This window comes from Antennarius striatus, chromosome 13 (genome assembly GCF_040054535.1).
Source record: "Antennarius striatus isolate MH-2024 chromosome 13, ASM4005453v1, whole genome shotgun sequence".
In the NCBI taxonomy this organism is placed as follows: Eukaryota; Metazoa; Chordata; class Actinopteri; order Lophiiformes; family Antennariidae; genus Antennarius; species Antennarius striatus.
In genome coordinates, this window is record NC_090788.1 from 16,704,813 (window position 1) to 16,728,968 (window position 24,156).

A 24,156-nucleotide genomic window follows, 5' to 3' on the forward strand; every position below is an offset into this window, starting at 1 on the left:
TATTTTTACCATTATGGGGAACTTTTTAAAATGGAAATGTTGAAATTTAATTTTATCAAGCTGTTGTGTCTGGATATTTCTGGGGAGCTGGGTAATTTTATATAAAACTGACTCATGTGGTTTTCAAGAGAGGAGCAGGAGAATGTTTCACTTGCACAAAAGCCATTAGCTTTCCACAATATCTACATTATTTGTGTGTCACATAATTATTGCGCTCGGGTTAAAGAATGGTGTGCTGTGGAGCTGTGTGACCTGACAAGTACACTTTGTGCTGATGAGAATTCATAGTTTGTACATAGCTACATCAGAAATATGACAAGTTATAAATCTGTCCTTAGAAAGAAATGTGAGGCATCGCAGAGTAGGTAGCTTTTCGGTATCTGGTATTTTTTAAATCATTAAATCTGTTGTCTGTCTTGAATGGTTGCGCAAGTTTTCCAAGTCTGGAGAAAATTTTGTTTATATTTGAGAGCGAATAACATAAAAAGGGGTGTTATAGTATTTTCAACTGAAAATCCGATATCCTGGTTTTTTTTTTTTTTTAATGAAAATGATATACGTAATTTAATTCAATAAATTAAGCATTGCTTATTGTTTTCAGAGCTGCAGAGACGTTATAACAGACCTTTTAATTGAATCAACCCCTTCTTTTGCTCAGGACCATCTACTATGAGTCTACATCCCTCATTGCCATGGTAACAGACAGAATTGATTGGCAGATCCAAGGGAGATTTTGGAATTTCTAATCGTGGTTGCCTGGCTTCATTTCTGTTTGGTCATATTACTGTGAGACTGCTGGGAATGAGCCCAATAAAGAAGCCTAGATAACAACAGCAATTAGCCACTTGTATTGAGAGCTGTTGAGAGGCAATGGAAATGCTGTTTGTGGGCAACAAATCTGCATTTTATTATTATATCTGTACCTGTATACATACTGACAGAATGTCTTATACAGTGATGGAATTAATTTGCGTAGAAAACAGGCAAATATTGTAAACATTTTGGCTTTTGTTGTTAGAAATTAACTGTATTCTGTATTATTTAGCTTCATTTAGATTTTATCTGTATGAAGTAATGAGACTGTGTCTAAGCTGCAGCTGTATTTTTGTATTTATGTATTTTTGCACTGAAACCCCAGTGGACCAAGCTCTGCAAAAAAAGCCTAGTTAGGTTTTCCTATTTTGGTGCAAATTCCTCCATTTGATTTAGATTAAATATGACCACAAAGATGGCCAACTTGTGTGCCTGAATGAAAACAAGCCCTTCAGGCCTATAGCACTAGTCAGGTACTGTATGTTCTTGAACTTGCAAGTAAATTATAATACAACAGAAAGAGATATTAAATTACTTTTGTTAAGTAGCATAACATTGCTACAGAAATTAAAATCAGTCGAGTACATTCCAACAAAAGCTCCGACAGTACCCTTTAATTCTATCACACATTATTCAAAAATCTGAATTGTAGCTGGCCTCTGGCGGTGTCAAAGAAAGTGGGGAAAAAACATTTTCCATCTTCCCGTTTATCTGGATCTGCACCAAAATTTAATTAAATTTTATCTGACCGAAGACCCATTTTTCTTCTGTCATACAATTCTATTTAATGTAAAATGATGCAATTTGCCAGTGGATATTTTGCACGTCCATAAGTCATCTGAGCAGCAGCAGACTGAATGTAGATCAACGAGAAAATGAAAAGAGATTCACTTCACTTTTAGATCAAATCAACATATATGTAGGCATTTAAAGGATCATAAATTAAGAATTAACTCATTAAAAACATAAATTTGTCTAAAAATGTAAATGATGGTAATAAAAATTGCCCCTATGAAACTGTCTCATTAAAAAAAACCTTTATTCGAATGCGCTAAAAGCTGCTGAACAGGGTTTACACCTGGTGCCTCTGCCCTCTCTCTTGACGCAGAGATGCTGGGTAACCTTGATTGACTGCTGAGTGTCGCCACTTTTTCCCAGCATGTAACAGCTTGTTGTGTAAGGATGATGGATCACGAGGGACTGCTTCAGTGTCATGTTTTGGTTTTGTGAAGAGCAGGCAAAATGATCAAAGGTCAGCAAAGCATGACGGAGATAGGAAACGAGGTGCCTCATGTCCTCTTCGTCTCACGTCCTCAGCCTTTTATGTTTGCCCAGCTTACTTCCACGCAGCCACGGGTCACATATCAGATTAAATGTTCCGAGAGATGAATTTCATTGAGAGCATGATAAACACTGTGAGCTGGTGCAGGACCCTCCTGGATTAAATTAGCTTGTCCTAAACATCTGACACAGCGAAGTGTGCAGAGGAAGCTGACACGCTCACAAGCTGAACATCATGAAGATTAAAAAACTCTTCTGGTAATGTAGTGTTTATGAAAACATGCAAGGTTAATTTTGTACTGAATGATTTCCTGTTAATGACTAGTCAAAAAGTAGAGTTAAAAAAGTGAGCTTTTACTGCCACAATAAATACTGGGAACGTGAAGAGTGGCTCATCATTTGACTATTTGGCAATTTTTGTCTATTTTCCGTCAGCCATTCATTTGGTTGCCATTATGAGTCCATTATCACAGCCCTTAGAGTTTAGTGTATCTTGCTCACACTTCCAAAATAAATTTAATACAATTGCAAGAAATGAAAACACAGTTCCAGAGTTTTAGACAGAACAGGGAGCATTAAAACCTCTATTGATGCTAAATGCAGCTGTGTAAAACAGCTGAAAGCACAAAGTAGGGCTCTTTAAGCACAGTTTTAACGACGGAGGAGGTTTGTGGCTGTTATCAATCAGTGTGGAATGATGAAAATGCTTTGAGATGTTACACAGAGGTAATGCATGAGAAGCCACATGAAGAATTGTTATGCATGTTAACGCTTCTGTGTTAAGCTTGATTGTGGCTTTGTAGCACGCAGAGCTTCAAAGCAGATACTGTGGATTACAGTGCCAGTTTGGTTTAATTCACACCATCATTTGCATTTTTGTAAATCTCCATTTTGCTGTAATCATTTAGACTAACAAAACTAGAAAATATCCAGATCAACCAAATTGCCTGTAGTGTTAATGGCGAATAGTGAATCACAGTTCTAGCAGAGACGGTTTGTGTTTATGTGATTGTCTCTGCTCTCCAGGAAAGTCACTAAAACCTAATCCAATATCAGTAAACAATAGAACTCACCCAGAATGAACTTCAGAGTTTTTAGCTCATCATTGCTATTGTAGCAAGAAAAATGTTTCTACCAGGAAATTATTATTTTTCTTTCCTGTCTGTTTGTTTAGAGGGACCACGGCCATCCCAAAAGGAGATAATATCACTCAGAGCCTTCATGCTTCTCTTCCTCAAACAGCTGATACTCAAGGTACAGTGAGAGACATCACCTGACAAGTTGTGGGTCCGATATTATTGATCAGCGTCCTGAACAGAGGTTTTTTGTTTTTCCATTTGTTGTTTATTGATTCCCTGCATCTCATTCATATTTAAGAATCGTCAGCCAAGGACAGGGTTAATGAAGCCATCTGAGTTTAATAAGATGCAATAGCCCATGTTTTTTTTTTCTTTTCCCCCACAGGATCGGGGTGTGAAGGAGGATGAGCTACAGAGTATTCTCAACTACCTATTGACGATGCATGAGGTAAATGTCTTTTGTGTCAGTATAGACCTGGAGCTAGAGGTCACCACTGAAGAAGTACTGGTGGATAAATGCGCATTGCAATTTGTAGCTTGGAGTCATGGCTCACTTAATGACTGACTCAGCTTCGGTGGCAGCATGAAAAATGACACAACAGTGGAGCGAACAGAACGCACTCTTCAGTATCAATTATCTGTTCTTGTTCTGAAATACCACCTGCTGCCTTGTGTTCCTCACCCCTCCCCTTATGTTCTGGTTAACCCTCTATTTTTCTGTCCCACTGGACTTCATCTTCTTCCATTGTGCACCACTTCATCTCACCTTCCATCTCTCCACAGGATGAGAATATCCACGATGTGCTCCAGCTGCTGGTGGCTCTCATGTCCGAACACCCAGCATCTATGATCCCAGCATTTGACCAGAGAAATGGCATAAGGTGGACATGCGCGCACACACACACCCCATCATCATCATCATCATCATAATATTTGTTAATTATGATTCCAATTATTCATATAATAATACAAAACAAGTAAGCATTGAATTATTTTTGGTAAAGTGTCAAGTAACATAAATAATGCAGTGCTAACAAACAAGCTACAGCAATGTGTTTGTAAAACTCATTTAAAACCACATTGTTCATGTGACATTCAGATATTAGTGTTATGGTTAGATTTGATCTACCTAATTTATTTATTGAACACAATCTTTTTACGCATTGTGGTGGTTTGATGGCTGCAGATCTCAAATTGTGTTCATTTTCGCTCGACAATACAAATTAACCAACTCCTGAATTTGGTTCTCTTAATATTTTTAGCACGTCCGTCATTGTTTTTTTTCATTTCCATAGTTACAAGTTGATCTTAGGCTCACCGTGAGTGGGATTTATATCAAATGAGAGATTTCAAAACACAATGTATTTAGTGTTCAATGTATTTTAAATGAACTTTAATAATCCATCTCCCACATGCTGGAGAGTTGTTTTGTGACATTTGGTGAATTTTAAGCTTATTATCTTATTAATTATATTACTTTTTTATACTATATTATAGATTACATGAGTAGTGTTATTTTGCAGTCATGATATACTGTACCTGACTGGTTTGTCTGTTCAGCTCAACACTGGTGTTTCAGTTACTCTTTATGTTGTCTGAATTCACTCCTTTGGTTAAGTCGCATGCATTTTTTTTTTTTTTTTACAAGGGATTCTTTTTTCACACAGGAGAATCCTTGGAGCCCTCATGCGGGGTATTGTACTGGCTTGTAATGTAATGTAATGTGACTCTGTTTGACTCCTACAGGGTGATCTGCAAGCTGCTGGCCTCGAAGAGCGAGAGTATCCGAGTCCAAGCCCTCAAAGTCTTGGGCTACTTCCTCAAACACCTGGGTCACAAGTCAGTTCTTTTATTTCTTTTTTTGCTATTTGTGGTCCTCTGCAGGGCAAAAAAAATCACTTGAGAAAGTAAGCAGTTAAATATTTAGTGTTTTTTCTCATCAGTGCAGTTAGATTCAAAGCCTCACATTTAGGTTTGAGTGTAAGAAAACACTAAAAACTACATCGGTGCAGCTTCCAGTGAGCCTTAGAAGGAGTGTGTGTTTGTGTGCTAGCGAAGATAATGTCCTCATCATCGAGTCCGGGCGGAATAATCATTCTGACAGCGTGCACTGGCAGGGGGAGGATCCTTGATGAGCAGCAATGAATATTGGGGGATTTATTCGTCCCATGTGACAAACACGCCTCTCGCTGAACGACATGGGAGCAGGCTGCCTAACTGCACCTGAGCCCTGTACCATTAGTGCCCCACCTACTGAACATCTGCACCGAGCAAACGTCTTGTGGAGCCGCCTTTTCAAGCCTGCGCTCCACCTCAGTGCAGCTGGAAATGGATTCACTCACAATACAGACAAACATTTACATTTGAAAGACATTGATGTGCTCATGATAGTGTTAAAAAAAATGCAAAAAATAGCCTCAATGAAGCTTCACTCTTAACCACCTGGAAATGTGTTGTACATCTACAGAGACCCAGAAAATTTTTATCTGCCCTTTCTTATTACGACTGTGAATCAGAGCTGAATGTTGATCACCAATGTTTGGTTTTTTGTAGGCAAGATATATCGAAAAGTTGTCAACAGATTTTGATTAAATTCTAAGTGGGAGTGAATCATGGACAATGAAGTGTTGATTAAATTGTGGCTGGTTTTTCTCTCCCTCCCCGACATTGTGAGATAAAAGAGTTGTTTTTTTTAACACTTTGCCAATAACTTGAGAAATAATAACAGATTTATCCTGGATGGATGACTCATGATGTTCTACCACTATTTGGGGAAGGGTCCAGATCAGCATCATAGTTGTGTAATATATTAGGAGGGGATAATAGGTAGACATGGCACTGCCACCAGTATGTAGCTGTGACAATGCAGGCTTTGAGTCATTCTGGTAGATAGATTTGATGAACAGGTTAGAAAGCACATAAAGCGACCAGACATGAATCTGGATCAGCCATTATGGAAAATCATATTTTCAGTGGTAATTCGTAAAGAGTCCTAACGCTAGCAGCAGGTCTGCGGGGTCTTAATTTGATAAAAGCAGATGTGGTAGTGACTTCACAATGGCATTAATTCACCTCTGATAAACAACAATTACAGGAATGTGTTTTTACACTATCTTCTAGTTGAGATTTGAGTGATGTTTGCAGAGGAATGCGCACTGAACTGTTTCTTGTTTTCTCCATATTTGTCTGACTTGGTAATCAGAACATTGTTGGGCATTAGTCTGTGAGCAGAGGATGTCTAGCCCAAGGTTAGGAGTCCATAAAAGCAGAGTTTACTTCTCCGTTGCTCTCTTTTGCTCTCTGGTTTGTCATGGATGTTAAAGCGCTTCCGCTCTATCTGTCAGTTTGAACAAGGATGTGTCCAGAGAGCGCCAGAAGTGATGGGATGGACCGTAACTATTATATGTCTGCACTCTCACTATATGTAACATTGTGGCACACTCAGATAGTTAGCGTTACTGTTTTTGTGCTTTAGAGTATAACCGTCATGTAATCACTGCTGTTCCCACCTCTCTGTGTGTATACATATAGCACTTCATTTGCAGTCTGCAATGACTATATGCATTCATGTTACAGAAGCTTTAAGCATCATTTGATTATTCAGATTAAAAGATACTCCAGCATTATTTAGTAAAACCTGATCTCTGAGCCTCTCTAGTTAAAAGCCTTTCAGAGATGCAATTTTTCACCCACTGGCAGGACTAATAGTGAAGCTTAATCATTAGCAGACATACGAGCTTTGCCCCAATGACTCATGCAGTGTTTTGTGATAATACCTTTGGTTAATTTCTCTTGTTTATATTCGTTTGTCGTCCTCTTTGTTCCTATCATAGCTGACAGGGCCACATAACGCCACCTGCCAATATCAGACCATCATCAGGCCAGAGGCAATCAATGCCATTTTACACTGTCATAAATTCCGTTATGAATGACGGGTTTGCGCGTGTGTGTTTTCCTGCAGGAGGAAGGTGGAGATCATGCACACACACAGTCTGTTCACACTGCTGGGGGAGAGACTGATGATGCACACCAACACTGTTTCTATCACCACCTACAACACTCTGTATGAGGTAAGCGATTATTTAGCTCTGGCTCATTGGAGCATACATCAGTGATGCCCTTCTAGGTGATTTTGATCTGATCTGCTGCTGTTAATCTTTTGTCTGTACAGATTCTGACAGAGCAAGTCTGTACTCAGGTGGTTCACAAACCCCATCCTGAGCCGGACTCCACTGTCAAGATCCAGAATCCAAGTAAGAACACAAATCTCTCTACTTGCATCTACCTGTCTTTCTGCTATTTACTTCTGATTCATTGTCGTTTTAATGCAAAGGATCAGCAGAAAAAGTTAGAAGCCTACACTGCTGCTACATCCCACTTACTATTCTATCTTGCACTCTCTTGTTCCTTACACGTTTTTTATCTCTTCTTTTCTTTACTTGTCCGTGCCCGCCACCTCCTCTCCCTATTACTTGATTTTTGCCACCCGCTCAGTGATTTTAAAGGTTGTTGCCACCCTGCTGAAGAATTCCTCTCCCAGTGCTGAACTCATGGAAGTCAGGAGACTCTTCCTCTCTGACATGATAAAACTCTTCAGCAACAGCCGTGAAAACCGGCGGTAAGAGCACACCAAGGACATTTGCCGTTATATAATGATCATGTTATTTTGATATTGGGTCAGACTCTCATACAGTGCTTGTGTTGTGCACCAGTTGCCTGCTGCAGTGCTCCGTGTGGCAGGACTGGATGTTCTCCCTTGGGTACATCAACCCCAAGAACCCAGAGGAACAGAAGATAACTGAGATGGTGTATAACATTTTTAGGATACTGCTCTACCACGCCATCAAATATGAATGGGGAGGTTGGAGGGTCTGGGTTGATACCCTGTCCATTGCACACTCCAAGGTAAGTGCAGGAAAATCTGGAATGCATCTTTCTAATGTGCGGGGTTTTGCATTATTAAATTTGAACTTTCTGGTTGCCATTAAATCTTTTCATAATTTTGGACATATGAAAATTATAATTCATCCATAGTGAGTCTAAGAATCAAACGTTCCTTTGGCCCGATCACTGTAATTTTTAACCCAACTTCTCACTTATGTCTTTCCCATCAAAACAGACCTATGAGGGATAGAGGTTAAAATTGTTTATCTTGGAAATGGGACGTCACCCATCATGTCATCAGCACATTATTTTATGGATAAATAATTATTGCAGATGTTTATAAATGGGAAAATAAATAGAACAGTGGGGTCAGTCAGTTCCACAGCAATTTGGCAGCATGCTGCTGAAACTGGATTTTTTCGAGTATCTGTTGAAGACATAAAAATATAGTGATATAAAAGCTAGTTACTGATACCATTATCAACTAGTGACAAATCTGTCTCAAAGCAGAACAAAATAGGCAAAAACAGCAGAAACGGCACAGAAAAAGCACTTTTTGACCCCAAACAGCAGGAGAATGGTGAGTAAAAATGTGTAAAAATCAATTTATTTGCACTTAATAGATAAGTGTTACCAAAATCCAATTCCATATTTGTTTCAATCTACATTAATCAAATACTGTATTTCTACGAATATAGTTTTTTGCAAAAATATATAACATTTACCAAAGCAGTAGCCATTTTCATTTTTTGCTGCCTCTGTTTGCAAAGTGTTCTGGGATTTTTGACCTCTATGACCAACTGTTTGGAGTATGCGTCTGAAAATACTTCTTTTGAAGGGTCGTCTGAAGGGCTGATGAACACTACCCTTCAATCCTCTCAATAAACAGGTCACATCAATGGTAGGGCCAAGTAAAACCAGCTGGTAACAGGGGGAATGGGGAGAACTTTTTCTTTGAGACACCTCTGCATTTCACGCAAATGCATTTTAACTCATTATGCTCTCGTGTCTGATGTTATAAATGTTGGAATTGTCAACTGATGTTGCTGATGTGTCAGACGACTCAAACGGAGAACGATCACTTTATTGAAAATCTATTGTCCCAGACATAGAAATGGAACTGAGCTGTTACAAAGGCTTAAAAGCTCTCCCTGGACACAGCCACTACTAATGGGTATCCTTTTCTCAGCAATCTGCAACACCTAGAAGAGATATCATGACATATGATTCAATTCTGACCGACTCTCTCTTCACAGGTGGAAATTTAAGTCACCCATTTTCTCCTGGCATTACAGGGGCAAGGGGACATTATGGATGATGGTTTAATAGCCCTGTTAGGATAGTGCCCCAGTTTTATCCATCTGACCTTGGGTACAGATGATCTATGAGACCCAGAAGGGCTACCTAGTGCGGGAAATTATTGATAAGAAGGTTAACTATTGTTAGCGTTTGTGTTCTGATCACATAACCAATTACATCCTGACCATCTGTCACAGGTGACCTATGAAGCCCATAAAGAGTATTTGGCTAAGATGTATGAAGAGTACCAAAGGCAAGAGGAGGAAAACATGAAAAAGGGGAAGAAAGGCTCGGTATCAACCATCTCTGGGCTTTCTGCCACACCTGCCCCTGTTGTCAACGGCAACCTGGAGATTGATGACAATTCTCAGACACAAACACCTGAGAGCGAAGCCGAGTACAGCGAGGGAGCTGCTGGAGACTCGCGCAACCTCCTCGCTGATGGAACTGTGAAACGACCCAACGGAGAAGCCCTGACGCCGGGGGACCAGAGCACTGGTCCTGGAGTGAGGGTGGAGGTCCATGACCTGCTGGTGGACATTAAAGCGGAGAAGGTTGAGGCCACGGAAGTAAAGCTGGATGACTTGGATTTGTCTCCAGAAGGTCTTAGTGGGGGTGGAAGTGGAGGAGGTGGAGGAGGAATAGAGAATGGACCTCTGGTAGAGGTGGACTCTCTCCTGGATAGTGCTTACTGTGCCGTAGTTCAGAACCTTAATGGGAATCTGGCAGCGAAAGACGACACGTCGGGCTCAGTGGTTGGGATGGGCTCAAGCCTGGGACTTTCAGGAGTCAGTCTGGAGGATGACGGGAACATGGGCCCACTCATCACGTTGGCTGACGAGAAGGACAGTGTCCCAAGCAACAACGGGTTTCTCTTCAGCAAGGTAACGTATCATGGGAAAGCTCTGGTCACAGATTATTACAAGGTTTCCCTTCTGACCAGAACGACAAATCAGTAACTGTTTCATCTCCTCTACACACTCTTCAAGGTTGATGAGAAGCTGCTTCCAGCTCTGGCAGCCACAGACCCCCTTGTACTGCCAGCTCCTGACCAGCCCACTCCATCCGGCACAGTAATGGCCCACTCCACTTCCAGTGCCAGCGATGACCTCAGCCTACTGGCGCACATGACGAGCTGCAGCTCTGATTTAACGCAGGCCCAGAGCCACACTTCAGGTGAGCTTCCAGAGGAGGAGCCCTTCAAAATCCAGAGTCCGCTTGCTGACATCAGCTCCATTGCTGAAGCTGAGAGCCAATCCCAGATCCTTGGAGCCTCGAGACCAGACTTCCCAGAGGGGGAGGCAACAGCTGGTGCAGAAGGAGAAGGTGTGGGGCTTAAGACCGGTGACACTGCCAGCACCACCTCTGATACGGAGAGGTCAGATGATGGAAAGGACAAAGACACAAAGAAGATCCAGACTACTGCCACCACTCAGGTGTGTAAATTGTTCTCAGGTATCTGATTTTGTTTTCCACACAAGTCTGAAGTAAATCCTGAAATGTTCATGGTGGTGTATTTTTTTCAGTTGTGGGTACCTTATTGGTGATTGTTTCTAAATGAGAAACCCTTACTGCATAAGACTTCTCAGAGGTGTAGCCTTCTGCTGACTGACTGAATGTATGCCCCCACTACCATCCTGCAGGCCCTCCACAGTCGTACCGCTGCCCAGTTGGAGCGAGACCTACGCGTTGACCTTGGGTTCAGGGGCATGCCAATGACGGAAGAGCAGCGCCGGCAGTTCAGCCCCGGCCCGCGGACAACCATGTTCCGCATTCCAGAATTCAAGTGGTCACCAATGCATCAGAGGTTACTCACCGACCTGTTGTTCGCGCTGGAGACGGATGTGCATGTGTGGAGGAGGTGAGTTAGGCTGTTTAAATCACACCTGTGGTAAACCAGGTATAGAAATAGGTTACAGTATTTTCTGCACTGAATTATGAAGCGCGCTGGATTTTAAAACGCACCATTAATGAATGGCCTATTTTTTTTAAATTTTTTAATATAAGGCGCACTGGATTATAAGGCGCAATATCGGTTTTTGAGAAAATTAAAGGCTTTTAGGTGCGCCTTATAGTAAATACTGTAGTTAATTCCTACTTTTTCTCACGGTGTTCAAACAAAGCTTATCCCAAGATACCTTTATGAAAAACCTTCTGGTGTGTCCATGATATAGAAAGTTCTTTTATGCCACAAGCTAATACTACCAGACTTAGACTTGACTCATGAAGTTAAAACGATATTTCAATTCCCCAACTGTATTTTCTGTTCATCCAATCCTTATTTCCCATTTTAGCCACTCCACCAAGTCAGTGATGGATTTTGTGAACAGCAATGAGAACATCATCTTTGTCCACAACACAATCCACCTCATCTCTCAGATGGTGGACAACATCATCATTGCCTGCGGAGGCATCCTACCTCTGCTGTCTGCCGCCACCTCCCCTTCTGTAAGTGATTCTCCTCTGCCCCTCTGTGGTGGGAGGCAAAACTGCAGGTCAACGTCTGCTTCATTCATTTGAAGTTGGTAAAGCCGAGTGACGGCTGATTCATCCTCATGTTGAGGGAAATAACCAAAGATGAAAAAGATAATATGTTGTTTCGATGACTTTTGTGGGATTTAGTATAAAAAAACCTTACAAAAAGTACTTGACATTGAAATTTTATTTTCAATTAAAAAATGGATATAATTATGACACTTTCTGGATTCCTCTCTTCTGTATCTCCTTGTATTTAACCGTCTATCTAACACGCCTTGCATAATTTTCCAAACTTTATTCAATCTCTTTTCTAATCCTTTTAACTAACTATCTATTTGATTTGATAGTTTGGTGATATATTTTCTTTAATCATCTTTCTTTTTCTTTTCCTCTCTGTGTTCCATGTATTTTGTGTATTTTCTTGTCTTTCTGTCTCTGTTTTTGTCTGTTTTTGCATGTGCAGAGTTCTAAGAGTAGTGCCAACACTGTAAGTTGCAGTTTCTTCCTCTCCTATTGTTCTACCAGTACTTGGTTTTTGGGTTATTTACAAATGTGTAGACACAAAACCTTTCTTGTCAGACCTCCACGGTGTTTCTATGTTTTGTGTAGCTTTGTTGCCCTTAAAATGTTGTATCTATTGTTATGCATTCATCCTCCGGCCCAGATGTGTCTACTTCTTGAAATTACAAGTACATGGATCAAGAAACACTTTGTATAATATTCCAACACTTTTTTAATATTATACATATAAGTCTAACTAAAGCTGAGAAGAAATGGGTTGATAATAAGGAGAAGTCAGTCTAAAGATATTTAGTGTATTTTATGAAAAAAAGAAAGAAAAAAAGACCATGTTTTCCAAAAGTCCTTGGGGGTTGCTTCTGCTAAGCCTGTCCCGTTTGTATCAACACTAAAGAAGGCAGGAGGAGCCGGACCCCAGAGAGGGTCAAAGGGAGAGGAGGTGACCCCTGTTCCTGGGGGAGGAGGCACAGGGGGAGAGGTGCGTAAAAGCCTGAGAGTCCCAGCATCACTAGAAGAGCTAACAGCACCAACCCAAGCCCTTCTGTCATCTCCTTTTGTGTCTGTTACTTCCCAAATGTCACTGTTCACTCGCTCTGACGGGCCTGCACCTCTTTTTGCACATCCTGCTTACTGAAGCAGGGACACAGCAAACCACACTCTTGATGTGGTTTCAAATCAACCACTGCTATGCTGCTTGCAGAGTTACAGATCCACTATGAATTTGTTAATGATATAGTTTGACTTTAAAGGGTTATTCGAGACACTGTTCCTGTTTTTACGCCACACTGCTGCTGTCATGGTCCCACTGTTACCATTAGCTGTACGTCATCAGACTGCATTTCCCGTGTTGTGCAGAAAAACCTCATGTTGTCAGATTTTATCATAGAAGTATATACTTTCACATCCCCAGCATGATGAGTTGCTTTTCCTGTTTTTCTGTTGATGCAATCAGCCATTACTGTTGTGGTCATGTATGACCAGCTCCTTACGTTTTCCATAGGTTGCTCATGTTGTTTACACGGTTATAATACAGTATTTCAGCACCTTTCCAAAACCCAGTGGGAGAGGATCCAGTTCAGTGTTTACAAGCTTGTTTGTCAGTTAATAACCAACAAGTGTGTGTGTTTGTATTTGCCTCCCTTCCCCAGACGGAGCTGGAGAACATCGAGGCGACACAGGGTATGTCCTCGGAGACAGCGGTCACGTTCCTGTCTCGTCTGATGGCCATGGTGGACGTTCTGGTGTTTGCCAGCTCTCTTAACTTCAGCGAAATTGAAGCGGAGAAGAACATGTCGTCAGGAGGACTGATGAGGCAGTGCCTCCGTCTGGGTGTGTGCCACTTTGATGCATTCAGTTTTAACGCAACATCTTCACGAGCGTATCGATCAAAGCTGACACAAAACTGGTGTTTTCTTTCAGAGTCATTTGTTTGATTGACAAAGTTAAAGTCTCGTATTTTTCTTCTTGAAACCCCAAAATATTTAATTCCAATTATGAAAGCAGAATAGCAGCAGTGCCCCACATTAACAAGTTTTTGTTTTCTAATGAAGTTAGTAGTTTTAGATTAACTTTCTGTTTATTTGCCAATCAGTAATGAACTATTGGATTCAGCATTCCTGTCGACGTAGTTTAAGAAATAATGTTCAGGATGTCTTAGAATTTGTTAGCAATCGCTGTGCATATAGTCAAAATAAATGCTGAATCTTTTGGTTTCTTATCCTTTAAATATAAGTAAGCTCACCTTTTCATTTCTTTTTATGCTCCTATTATAGATGAAATTGTGACTAGTGTTTTTAAAGTAGTTTTCTCATCATATTATTGTCACTGGTTTTCTGTCAAATGCACATAGACTTAAAGGGACAGTTTACACCAAATTAAAAAATACTATTTTACACAAGTTTTGGGGCACATTTGGAGTAAGAACAGTGTTTTTCATGTCTCGGGTTAGGTCCCATAATTCTAGTGAGGGGAAACTTAATGCTTCAAAATACCAAGAGATTTCAGACAATCATATGCCTTCTACTTTGTGGGACCAGTTCAAGTGAGGTCCCTCTCTGTTCCTACGTGACTATATCCCACCTACACAAAACATATAAAGACATTGTTTGAGTTCCATGTGGATAAAATTTACTGGCCTCCACAGATCGCTGACCCCCACCCTACTGAATGCCAGGTCTTCTTATCCAACATCATTGTCTGACCACAAAAATGCTCTTCTGGATATGCAGTCAAACTTTTCTAACAGACAGTCTCTAAAATCTTGTAGAACGGCTTCCCAGAAGAGTGGAAGCTCACATACGTGCAGAAGTGGGTCCTATTTCATATTAATTCCTCTGAAATAAAAGTTCCTATGGGTGTGAGGACCGGATGTTCTAGTGCTTTTGGAAAAATAGTGTGAATGTGTTGTCTCACCTGCAGTTGTGGTGCTCAAAAATGTTCTATGAAAGTCAGCTATATCATCTGTGTTGTGTTATATAAGGAAAATATATTCACTGTGAAACTTAAATTCTTCTTCTGTGAATTATCTTGAGAAAAGACGTCATGAGTTCTGGAAAGAGGGATTCTTTGGGTGATTTTAGCCCCACAATTAAAAGGCCATGTAATTCCTATGTACTGTATTTAATAAAAGGCAGACAAGTCTACAACTGATATCTCCATCAATCTGAATTAATTAAAGATAAATGTTTTCTTTTAAAATGAAAATGCCCATCTGTGCCTCATCCAATTGTACAGAAAGCAGAGGTCATTAATTAATCGGAAGGATTTATACTTACTTTGGTTGCATTTTTCAGAGATAAAATGCTATGACAAATAAAAACTCTCCAGCACCTGATACTTACTGTTCCTATCTCCTCTTCATCAGTTTGCTGTGTGGCAGTGAGGAACTGTCTGGAATGCAGGCAGAGGCAGAGAGATCGGAGCTGCAAGTCCTCCTTAACCAGCAGCAAGTCACAGGACAGCCTTCACAGCGCGTCCACCACCAGCAAGGTACAACTCACACACATTCAGTCTAAACGTATTCCACACTCACCACTTAAAATCTGACACAGACACGTGAAAATGTATGACATCTGTTTTCCATATCAAGCAGGATCCAGACAGACTCCTGCAGGATGTAGACATCAATCGTCTGCGAGCTGTGGTGTTCAGAGATGTGGTAAGCATGTGTTTGTGTGTATTTTGTAATTTATATGCTATCTATGTTGGGTACAAATGCTAATAGTGTTGTTTTTACTGAATAAATTTATGTCTCTTATTTCGTGTCAGGATGACAGTAAGCAGGCTCAGTTCCTGGCGTTGGCAGTCGTCTACTTTATCTCAGTTCTCATGGTATCGAAGTACCGGGACATTTTGGAACCCCAACGGGAGATTGGCAGAACCACCAGTCTGTCGGGGAGGAGCATCCGTCACGAGATCAACTCCCCAACCAGTACAGGTGCTGTATTTCACCTGCTATAGTATTCTCAATGATAAAATATTATTTCTTCTCAGTGGCGACTCATCATTCTTACATTATTCTCACACCGATTACATCACCTTTTTCAAGACAAGAGATAGCAGAGAAAACAAAAAAAATGAGAAGTTATTTGATGGACAAATGAAAGCTTCAAAAAGAGAGAAAGGGGCTGAAAATCATCAGTTAAAGATGGACAACATGCTAGAAGTGCAGTTTTTATGTCATTTCCTTTCTGTTTCATTTCATCCTTTATTCCTTTCTTTTTTCCTCCAGAGCACCCATCCACAGCGTTCTCTGACCGCGACAAGCAGACCCCCACCCCTGTGGATGACTCTCCCCGGGGCGGCCTCCCACACACAGACTCAGGCATCGGAGAGGAGGGCCATGTGGCCGGATCTCTGAATGGCTCGGAGATGGGTTTGGGGCTGGGCCTCGGCCTGGTGGGGAGAGAGACAGAGAGAGACAGAGATTTGGGAGGAGTCGGCGGAGGTGGGGGAGGAAGTACGGATCTGTTATGTAGCCTGTCTGATGTCAGGAGGTCCCAGGAGAGCCTCCTGGATTCTCCCCACAACCCCAGTTCCACCCCCAACTCCAGCCAAGCCCCACCCTCATCCATCTCCAGCATCAGCCAAACAAACAAAGGCATCAATGTCAAGGTGGGACTGAGCGACTCCATTCAGACCCGCTTGAAGCCATATTTGCCTTCTAGTAATTGGATTTCTCTCTGTGTACAATAAGCATGTTTGCATGCGTTATTTTCCGTGTATGTGTGCTCATCTCACCGAGATGAAAAATATAATGAGGTCAGGAAATACATTTCCAGTTTCTCTGCACTACTGAGTACTCCTTGCACCTTTGAACCATAAATATGGTTTGGAGACTCAGGCAGTGTGTGTATCTCAGATCTGAACTTTTCTATATCCTATATCCGTTTCTCAGAGAAGGGAAATAAGGTTATATATTGTACATGCACATCTTTCTTACTTATTTAAATTTATACTTTACTGCAAGAAAATATGTTTTGCAAAGCATAACATGAGCAATTTCAGGGTGCAAATTTAAAAGATTAGAAAATAGCAAAAAAATATTAATCTGTTGAAGTCTTCAAAGCTTCCGATGAATCCTGGATTCACCCGACGGGTTGTTTCCCCTGAAATGCAGGAGATCCTGAAGAGTTTGGTGGCTGCTCCAGTTGATGGCGGGGAGTTGGGACAGGAGTCTGGGCCCACACCCTACCATCCAGACCCCGCCCTGAAGACACACCCCATGCTGCCCATGCAGTTCCATTCCTTTGACAGGTCAGTACCAGTTCAGCGTTTCACCTACAAGAAGGCAGAAAAATATAATAATAGCAACTTGCACCCTCCCATCAATGAACAAGGCAGTCAGAGATAGCAACATCCTGCAACGCCCCTGAATTCCAAATTTTACCCTAACCTACTTTCATAATGGTCGCAGCAATGAATTCTATATTGTAATATCGAGTATGACATTGATCCAGGTTTCCAAAGGTGAAGGTCATCATCGCATTTTTGTGCCTCTGGCTTCCTGAAAATGTTGGTTTTTGTTTTGTGATTACATCTCATCCGGTTTCAGAGATGTGTACCTGAAAAGGTATAACAGTGAAAATTTGACCTTGATTTAGTTTGTCAAGGTCAATGTTTTGATTTAGTTTTCATCCCCTTGCCTCCCTGAATATAACGTCTTTTGTTTCGTCTTTCTATCCTGTCTGGTTCCTGAGATATGTGCAAAAAATGTACAAAAGTTGACCTGGTTTCGTCAAGGTCAAGGTCATCGTCTCATTTTCATCCCATTTGCCGCCCGAGTAAAGTGCTTTTTCTTTCATCTTTCTGTCTGCAACGGTTGTGAAGATATTTGGTGGATGAACGGACAGACGGACAAACACACAAACACTGACGATTATGATAACAGTTTCTGGAAAACAATGATATTTTATAGATGTGTATTATTATGTGACTGTGAAATTTCTGCATTATTTGTATATGCTGTTGATAAGCAAGAAAACGATACGCTTGAAGTACTACTTTCAAGTTGTTGTTACACTGTATTAATAAAAAATAAAATCAAACATAAGAAAAGCATCAAATTAACACAGCATTATGGCTTATTAGAAGTTTCTTGTATTATATTTGCCTTTATTTTGACAATTCAGTATTTAACTATACAACAATATAATGAGCATATGAAGTTAACACTGCATAATTGAGATGCGCTTTATTTTTCCATCCTCGTATCTAATCAATATCACGGATATTATTGCTGAATATTAAATTTCCTGGGCAGGTCAAGCTATCGATTTGCACAGAGGCACAGATTTTCCTCTCAGTTTCCACATAGATTTTCCACTGAGTCATGATCTGCTTGTATCTTCCATGCATCACATGCATCTTATCCTTGATCCTGCCCTGTGGCAACCTTGAGAGCGGAGTTATTGATTGGTTATGCGTAGCAGACCACAGATGGCTCTATATTCACCTCAAGTTTGCTACACTATCAATCATGCAGGTTGGCTGATTTGGCCCTTTTTCTTACAGGAGCGTTGTGGTTCCAGTCAAAAAGCCGCCGCCTGGTAGCCTGTCAGTCAACACAGTGGGCACACCTACCACTGGTGGATCAGTCACTGCTGGCAGCACACCAAATATTTTTGCTGCAGCAACAGCAACACCCAAGAGCATGATCAACACTACAGGTGAGAGATTAACAGATGCATATATCTTCTTCAGACTCTTGTCTTTATGAAGTTAATTTATTCATTGTTGTTCTGCAGTATTTTGTGAAACACCTTCAACCATTCAAAGGCCTTTTAATGGATGAAGGCTAAATTATTTCTCTCTTCACAAAAGTCCTTGATGTGTTGCTCAGCTGTCCACTGAATAAACTAGATCAGAAACAAACTGTACCAATATATAATAATAATAATAATTATTATTATTATGATTATTATTATGATTATTATGATGATGATTATTATTATTATTTTATTTTTTATTTTTTAAAAACATTTTTTTAAATTATTATTATTATTAACAGGATAATAAGATAAGACTGAAGTACATGCATATGAGGGTTTGGTAAATAGCAGAGTGGTTCTTGTTAAGGGCACATAATAAGAATCCCCTGATCAGGTGAGGAGCAGCTTTTACATTAAGTACTCTTTCAAAATAGGTTAGAGCACAATTTAAATGGTTCTGAAATTTTTGGGAAAAGGTGGCCTAAAGAAAACTGTTTCCTGTTTTAATTTTACCACATTATATATCAAATATCAAATAGTGGACAAAGGTTTTTGTTGCTACTTTTATTCTTTTATGAGAAAAGATCAGGCTGGTTCTGAAAAGTTGTGCTGCATCATTAATATGTAATGGATAAAGAAGAGATTTGTTCCCTGGAAAGGATTGTGTGTATTGATTTCAGTGCTGTTCTCACAAACGGGACCATTACCAGAAGACGAGCGGCAGCCTATCCCGTTAAATACTAGACAAATTGAATCAGACCACGTTTGACCGAGACATTAATTTGTTTCTTGAGCTATTATCCTGCACACTAAACTCAGCCATGACTCATTCGTGGCAATATCACACGTTTTTTAAATTTATTTATTTTTATCACTCTTCTTCCTGCCTTTCTAGGTGCCACAGACTCTGGCTCCTCCTCCTCCTCCTCTTCCTCCTCATTCGTCAATGGTGCCACTAGTAAGAACCTGCCGGCGGTGCAGACAGTGGCACCCATGCCAGAAGACACTATGGAGAACATGAGGTTAGTGGCCTCCGTCTCACAGGGCTGGTTATCGCTCTAACCATTCACTTTCCTCTCATTCTTTCTTTTTTCCTGCTTTTGATTTGGCTTTTTTCTTGAATGCCTGTTGTTGTTTTGTTTTTTTGTTTTTTTGTTTCTTTCAACTTTGTCCCTCTTTCACTTCACACTTAGGTCTTCATCCTCCCCAAACACCTCACACTAGCAGTTCACTCTCACAATAAGGATCCTGATGATACACACCGGGGTGCAGACACATGTCTTCTGAGGCTCAGGTGGCAAATACCTGCTATTAAACATCGTCACAGTTTTCTAAGTAGGGTATTTAAACATGTTTTAAGACTTAAATTGCTATTTGCAATTGAACTGGGCAGCAAATGGACAGAAATAAAAAGTCACAAATATTTCATTTCCACATCATCAAAGGACATTGAACCAATCCAGACATTGCTTTTAACGCTGATATCATCTCATAAAATCAGGTAAATGTAAATCATGTAAATCTGAATCTGTGTTAACTCACGTGTACAAACTGCCCACACATCCTCCTCTGAGGGTCCTCTTCATCCCTGACATGCCAACTCTGTTTTAATGTTCAAATGTACCAAAGAGTCTAACATCAATAATCGTGATAGATCTCACAAGTGAAAGACATGTCAAATAAACTGTAATAAACCTGTTTTGAATTGTGTTTACATCCTCTGTGTAGGCATCTGACACTCCAGTAGCATAAGACGACCTGTGATGTGAGGCTATCCGTAATGACGAAACACGACCGTAGCGGTTCTATAGACGTTTTTTCTCAATGTGCTCTTTCTCTATCCCTGATCTGTGCAGCGTCGTGTGCTTCTGAAAAGTCCACACGCATTCGAGTGGGAGCGTGCGAGCGTGTTCATGTGCTCCTTAATCAGTGTGCATCTCTGTTAAGTGTGTGTTTGTATGACTGTGTGTGTGGTTTGTATTGCAGTGCCTATTGTGAGGTGGCGCAGTGTGCGCTGCGCAGCGGTCAGACGCCCCCTGAGCTCAAGTCTTTTAGCTCTCTGGCAGGCTTCCAGGCAGCTCCCCGAGATGCAGGACAGTGTTTTAGGCAAGGAGTTACTTACCTGTCCTACCACCCCCCCACCCCCTAACCCCCTCCCCCCACTCCCCTCTGCCCCAACCACCACCACCACCACCACCACCACCACCACCACACACCCTCTACCACGCCCAGCCACTCCAAAGTGTTCCCAGAATGCCGGCAGGACATTCTGGGTGTCTTCCTGGTGTCTCTGCTCACACTAACCACAACCTGGACTTCAGACCTGAGTCACAACGTCTTTACAAATCACTATTCACTTTTTAACCTTTATACAAAGATCTGATTTGTGAACACGAGAGGCTCAGGTCTGTGTCAGAACCAACATGCTTATCAGGCATAGTTACCGCACTTCACTGCCATCGCGGTTCCATTGTATAGACTGCTTTGCTCTCTTACTGCCTTTCTTTTTCCATTCCTTAACCGAACACAGAACAGAGAAGTCATCCGCACCTCTACACACGAGACCCTCATACGAAAATGTGTAGCTTCTACATCGACAGTCTACTTAAATACACTATATTTACCTGAAATAAGGGCAGTTTCTGGCAGGTTTATCTATTATTTCCCTTCTGGCTTCACTCATCTCTCAATACACTCAGCGATTAGCCCTAAAACTAGCATCACCAACCCATCATTTACCACACTAACCCAGACCTAGCATCATAACATTCCCCATGATGCTTTACTTTTTTTTCTTCTTTGTTTCCTTTTAGACATTTTATGTTTTTTCTTCTTAAATTCTCTCTGTTTGCCCTTCCCTGCTCCTCCCCTGCATTGCGCTCCATCCTTTTTTCATGTCTCAACTCATTTCTTGCATGTTTACCTCGTCCCCTGCTGTAATCCGCCCCCCCCCCCCCATGCTGTTTTTCTCTCATCATTATTTTATTCCCCTTATTTTCATCCCTATTATCTTCATCTCTCTCTCTCACTTACTGCCCTCTGCAGCATCACCACTAAGCTAGAGCGTGCTCTGGAGAAGGTGGCCCCCCTGCTGAGGGAGATTTTTGTGGACTTTGCCCCCTTCCTGTCCAGGACGCTGCTGGGTAGCCATGGGCAGGAACTGCTCATTGAAGGTACAGGTGCTGTACACGGCTCCTTTTTCTCTAACTGGCGTCTCTCTGTGGAGTCTCTCCATTCACTGTCCCTCACTGCGATGTGTGTGAAAATGACTGAGGGTGAAAGGGTGTGAGTGTGTGTGTGAACCAGTGGATGTGTGAACATGTGACGACCTGAGCGTGAGAGGGATGCGTGTCTTTGAGCTGGCTGCTTCTCTCATTCGTCAAACAGGTATGAGGTCAGGATTTTACACTGAATGAATTTAGATGAAGTCATGTTTAAATCAGAGATTTAAAGAGTTTTAGCTGTGATGCTACAGATAATGATGTGTGTGACGTTTCCCCCCTCTGCCCACCTGCTTCCTGGCGTCCTGTTGTCGTAATCCACCGTCTCTGTGTAGCTCTCTCCTTCTCCTCACTTTCTTATCCTTCCTTCTTCTGGTCCCTACTCTCTCCTTCCTTATCTTTTTACTCTTTGTTCGTCGCACCTGTCTAATCTGTGGCATGCTTTTTATAAACATGATGACTGTATTTAACGGACACCACAATGTTATCTTAGATATTTCTGTAACTCGCACCAATCTGCTCGTCAGAGAGATGAAAGTGTGTCTCCTGACTGTGATGTGTGTGTCTCTTCACTGCAGGTCTGGTGTGTATGAAGTCGAGCACGTCAGTGGTGGAGCTTGTCATGCTGCTCTGTTCTCAGGTTGGTAACCCTTCACCTCTCCCCATCCCCATTCCTCTGTTCACTGTCCTCACACAGCTTGTCCTTAAATCTCGTTCTGAACATCTGCTTTAGGCTCCTCATAATGGCTGTAAAAGTCGGCTGCACACAGAATTATTGATCTGACCTATGAAACACAGCCAACTATGTAATGAGCGCATTGCAGATGTAATACAATATCAGCTATTGTGCATCATAGCAATGCAGATTTTACTCAGCAAAGCACAAAATGTATTTTCCATGTCCATGTTAATATTCATTTTACTGTATTTCAGTTCCACTAAGCAGACGTAATCATTTGACTCACTTAAGAGTCATATCTATCATCTATATTTTCCTGTGTAATGCTCAAGTTACTCCAGACAAGTTTTACGAGTTGAAATAGAAGGTAACTTACCTCTGCAGATCGTTCTCCAGTGGTGTAGGTGATCGCTGATGTTCTTTTCTTTTTTATTATGGTTTTTTTCCTCTTTGTTGGACTCGCTATAGGAGTTCTCTTTTCTTTCCTCCAACTGTTCTTTTTCTCAGCTCTACTTCTTTCCTGTTCTAATTTTTCTGGACTATTTTAACTCCAGTCATCCAGGAGCAACTGTCTCCATCTACCTACCCTTCTCCTCTCTGCCCTGTCCTCTCACCACTCCCTCTGCTTTACCCCTGTCTGGCTGCTCGTCAGCATGTATAGTATTACCCATGTCTCCGGTCCTGTCTGCCATTAGAGGCCTGGGAGAGCAAACCCTAGCCCAGATATCGATCCTCTAGATGGGGGGGGTGTAATAGGAGCTGCTCCCACGTGTCCTTAACGGCCTTAAGAGCTAATGGAGCTTTGATAGTTTGAGGCTTTCAGCAACATTCATGCTCAAAAGTCCTCACTCTCACATGCACAAACAAACAGCATATTGACTCTTAGAGCGATGCATTAGGTTCAGGAAGCCCCAAAGAGGTTCCTTCATCCTTAATCTAAGCGTTTTTGTGGGTGTGCACCGTCACACTGATGGTCATTAAAGAGGAAACAGTAATCCATCTAGTTGGGTGTTTGAAATGTGATTGATGATGCGATAATGTGATGATGTTATACCATGGAAATATGTAGGAGTTTTGTCCACACACAGACCGTTTTAGGCAATAAAGCTTTTCTTTTTTGGTAATACTGACAAGTAAGTAAATACTGTACAAGATACTGTATATTCTATTTTAAATGACATGTTTCTTTAATTGTAGTCAAAACAGATGTTTAATGATTAACAGAGTAAAATTTGTATATTTACACCCTATCTACATCATTACATCAGCAGAAACGATGCATCCAGTGGTTTAATTTTGATGTCTCCTCTTAGGAGTGGCAAAACTCCATTCAGAAGAACGCTGGACTGGCCTTCATTGAGCTCATCAATGAGGGGAGGTAATCCATGACACAGGCTAATTTTTCACCCAACGTAATTCCCTCTGATTCACACATTAACACCAACGCTGTTATTAGTGCCTAAGAACTAATGGGCATGACAAAGCTCTAATGAGGACCATGCCAGGATAAGTGCATGGTGTCATGTGTGTTTTAGCAGTAAATCAGATCATTAAACTGCAATTAAGTGTACAGTTACGTTGGGTTGGTCCATTTCTACTGCCTTTAATCGGGTTCTTTATTTTTCACTCCAACCTGTTTATTGGTGTGTCAGTTTAAATTAGCCGTACTGAGGATAATTTGACTGCCTAATGTT

The 24,156-nt window shown here is 41.2% G+C and overlaps 1 protein-coding gene across 6 annotated transcripts in view; it reads left to right on the forward strand.

Annotated features, from left to right (window-relative positions):
• The window catches only part of nbeaa (neurobeachin a), an 80,598-nt gene that overhangs the window by 43,835 nt on the left and 12,607 nt on the right, over positions 1-24,156 (forward strand). For 4 of the 6 annotated variants that reach the window (XM_068331063.1, XM_068331065.1, XM_068331066.1 and 1 more), the window contains exons 9-32: positions 3,269-3,348; positions 3,559-3,621; positions 3,957-4,054; positions 4,920-5,012; positions 7,135-7,243; positions 7,345-7,426; positions 7,668-7,791; positions 7,886-8,078; positions 9,554-10,240; positions 10,346-10,792; positions 11,000-11,217; positions 11,651-11,804; positions 13,502-13,682; positions 15,217-15,341; positions 15,442-15,510; positions 15,621-15,789; positions 16,084-16,466; positions 16,972-17,108; positions 18,366-18,520; positions 19,458-19,584; positions 20,549-20,668; positions 21,608-21,735; positions 22,362-22,423; positions 23,776-23,840. In XM_068331063.1, the coding sequence (XP_068187164.1) occupies positions 3,269-3,348; positions 3,559-3,621; positions 3,957-4,054; positions 4,920-5,012; positions 7,135-7,243; positions 7,345-7,426; positions 7,668-7,791; positions 7,886-8,078; positions 9,554-10,240; positions 10,346-10,792; positions 11,000-11,217; positions 11,651-11,804; positions 13,502-13,682; positions 15,217-15,341; positions 15,442-15,510; positions 15,621-15,789; positions 16,084-16,466; positions 16,972-17,108; positions 18,366-18,520; positions 19,458-19,584; positions 20,549-20,668; positions 21,608-21,735; positions 22,362-22,423; positions 23,776-23,840 (4,069 nt within the window). Of the gene's footprint in view, positions 1-3,268; positions 3,349-3,558; positions 3,622-3,956; positions 4,055-4,919; positions 5,013-7,134; positions 7,244-7,344; positions 7,427-7,667; positions 7,792-7,885; positions 8,079-9,553; positions 10,241-10,345; positions 10,793-10,999; positions 11,218-11,650; positions 11,805-12,297; positions 12,322-12,747; positions 12,832-13,501; positions 13,683-15,216; positions 15,342-15,441; positions 15,511-15,620; positions 15,790-16,083; positions 16,467-16,971; positions 17,109-18,365; positions 18,521-19,457; positions 19,585-20,548; positions 20,669-21,607; positions 21,736-22,361; positions 22,424-23,775; positions 23,841-24,156 lie in introns of all 6 variants that reach the window. The other 2 variants (XM_068331069.1, XM_068331064.1) reach the window with 2 other exon arrangements.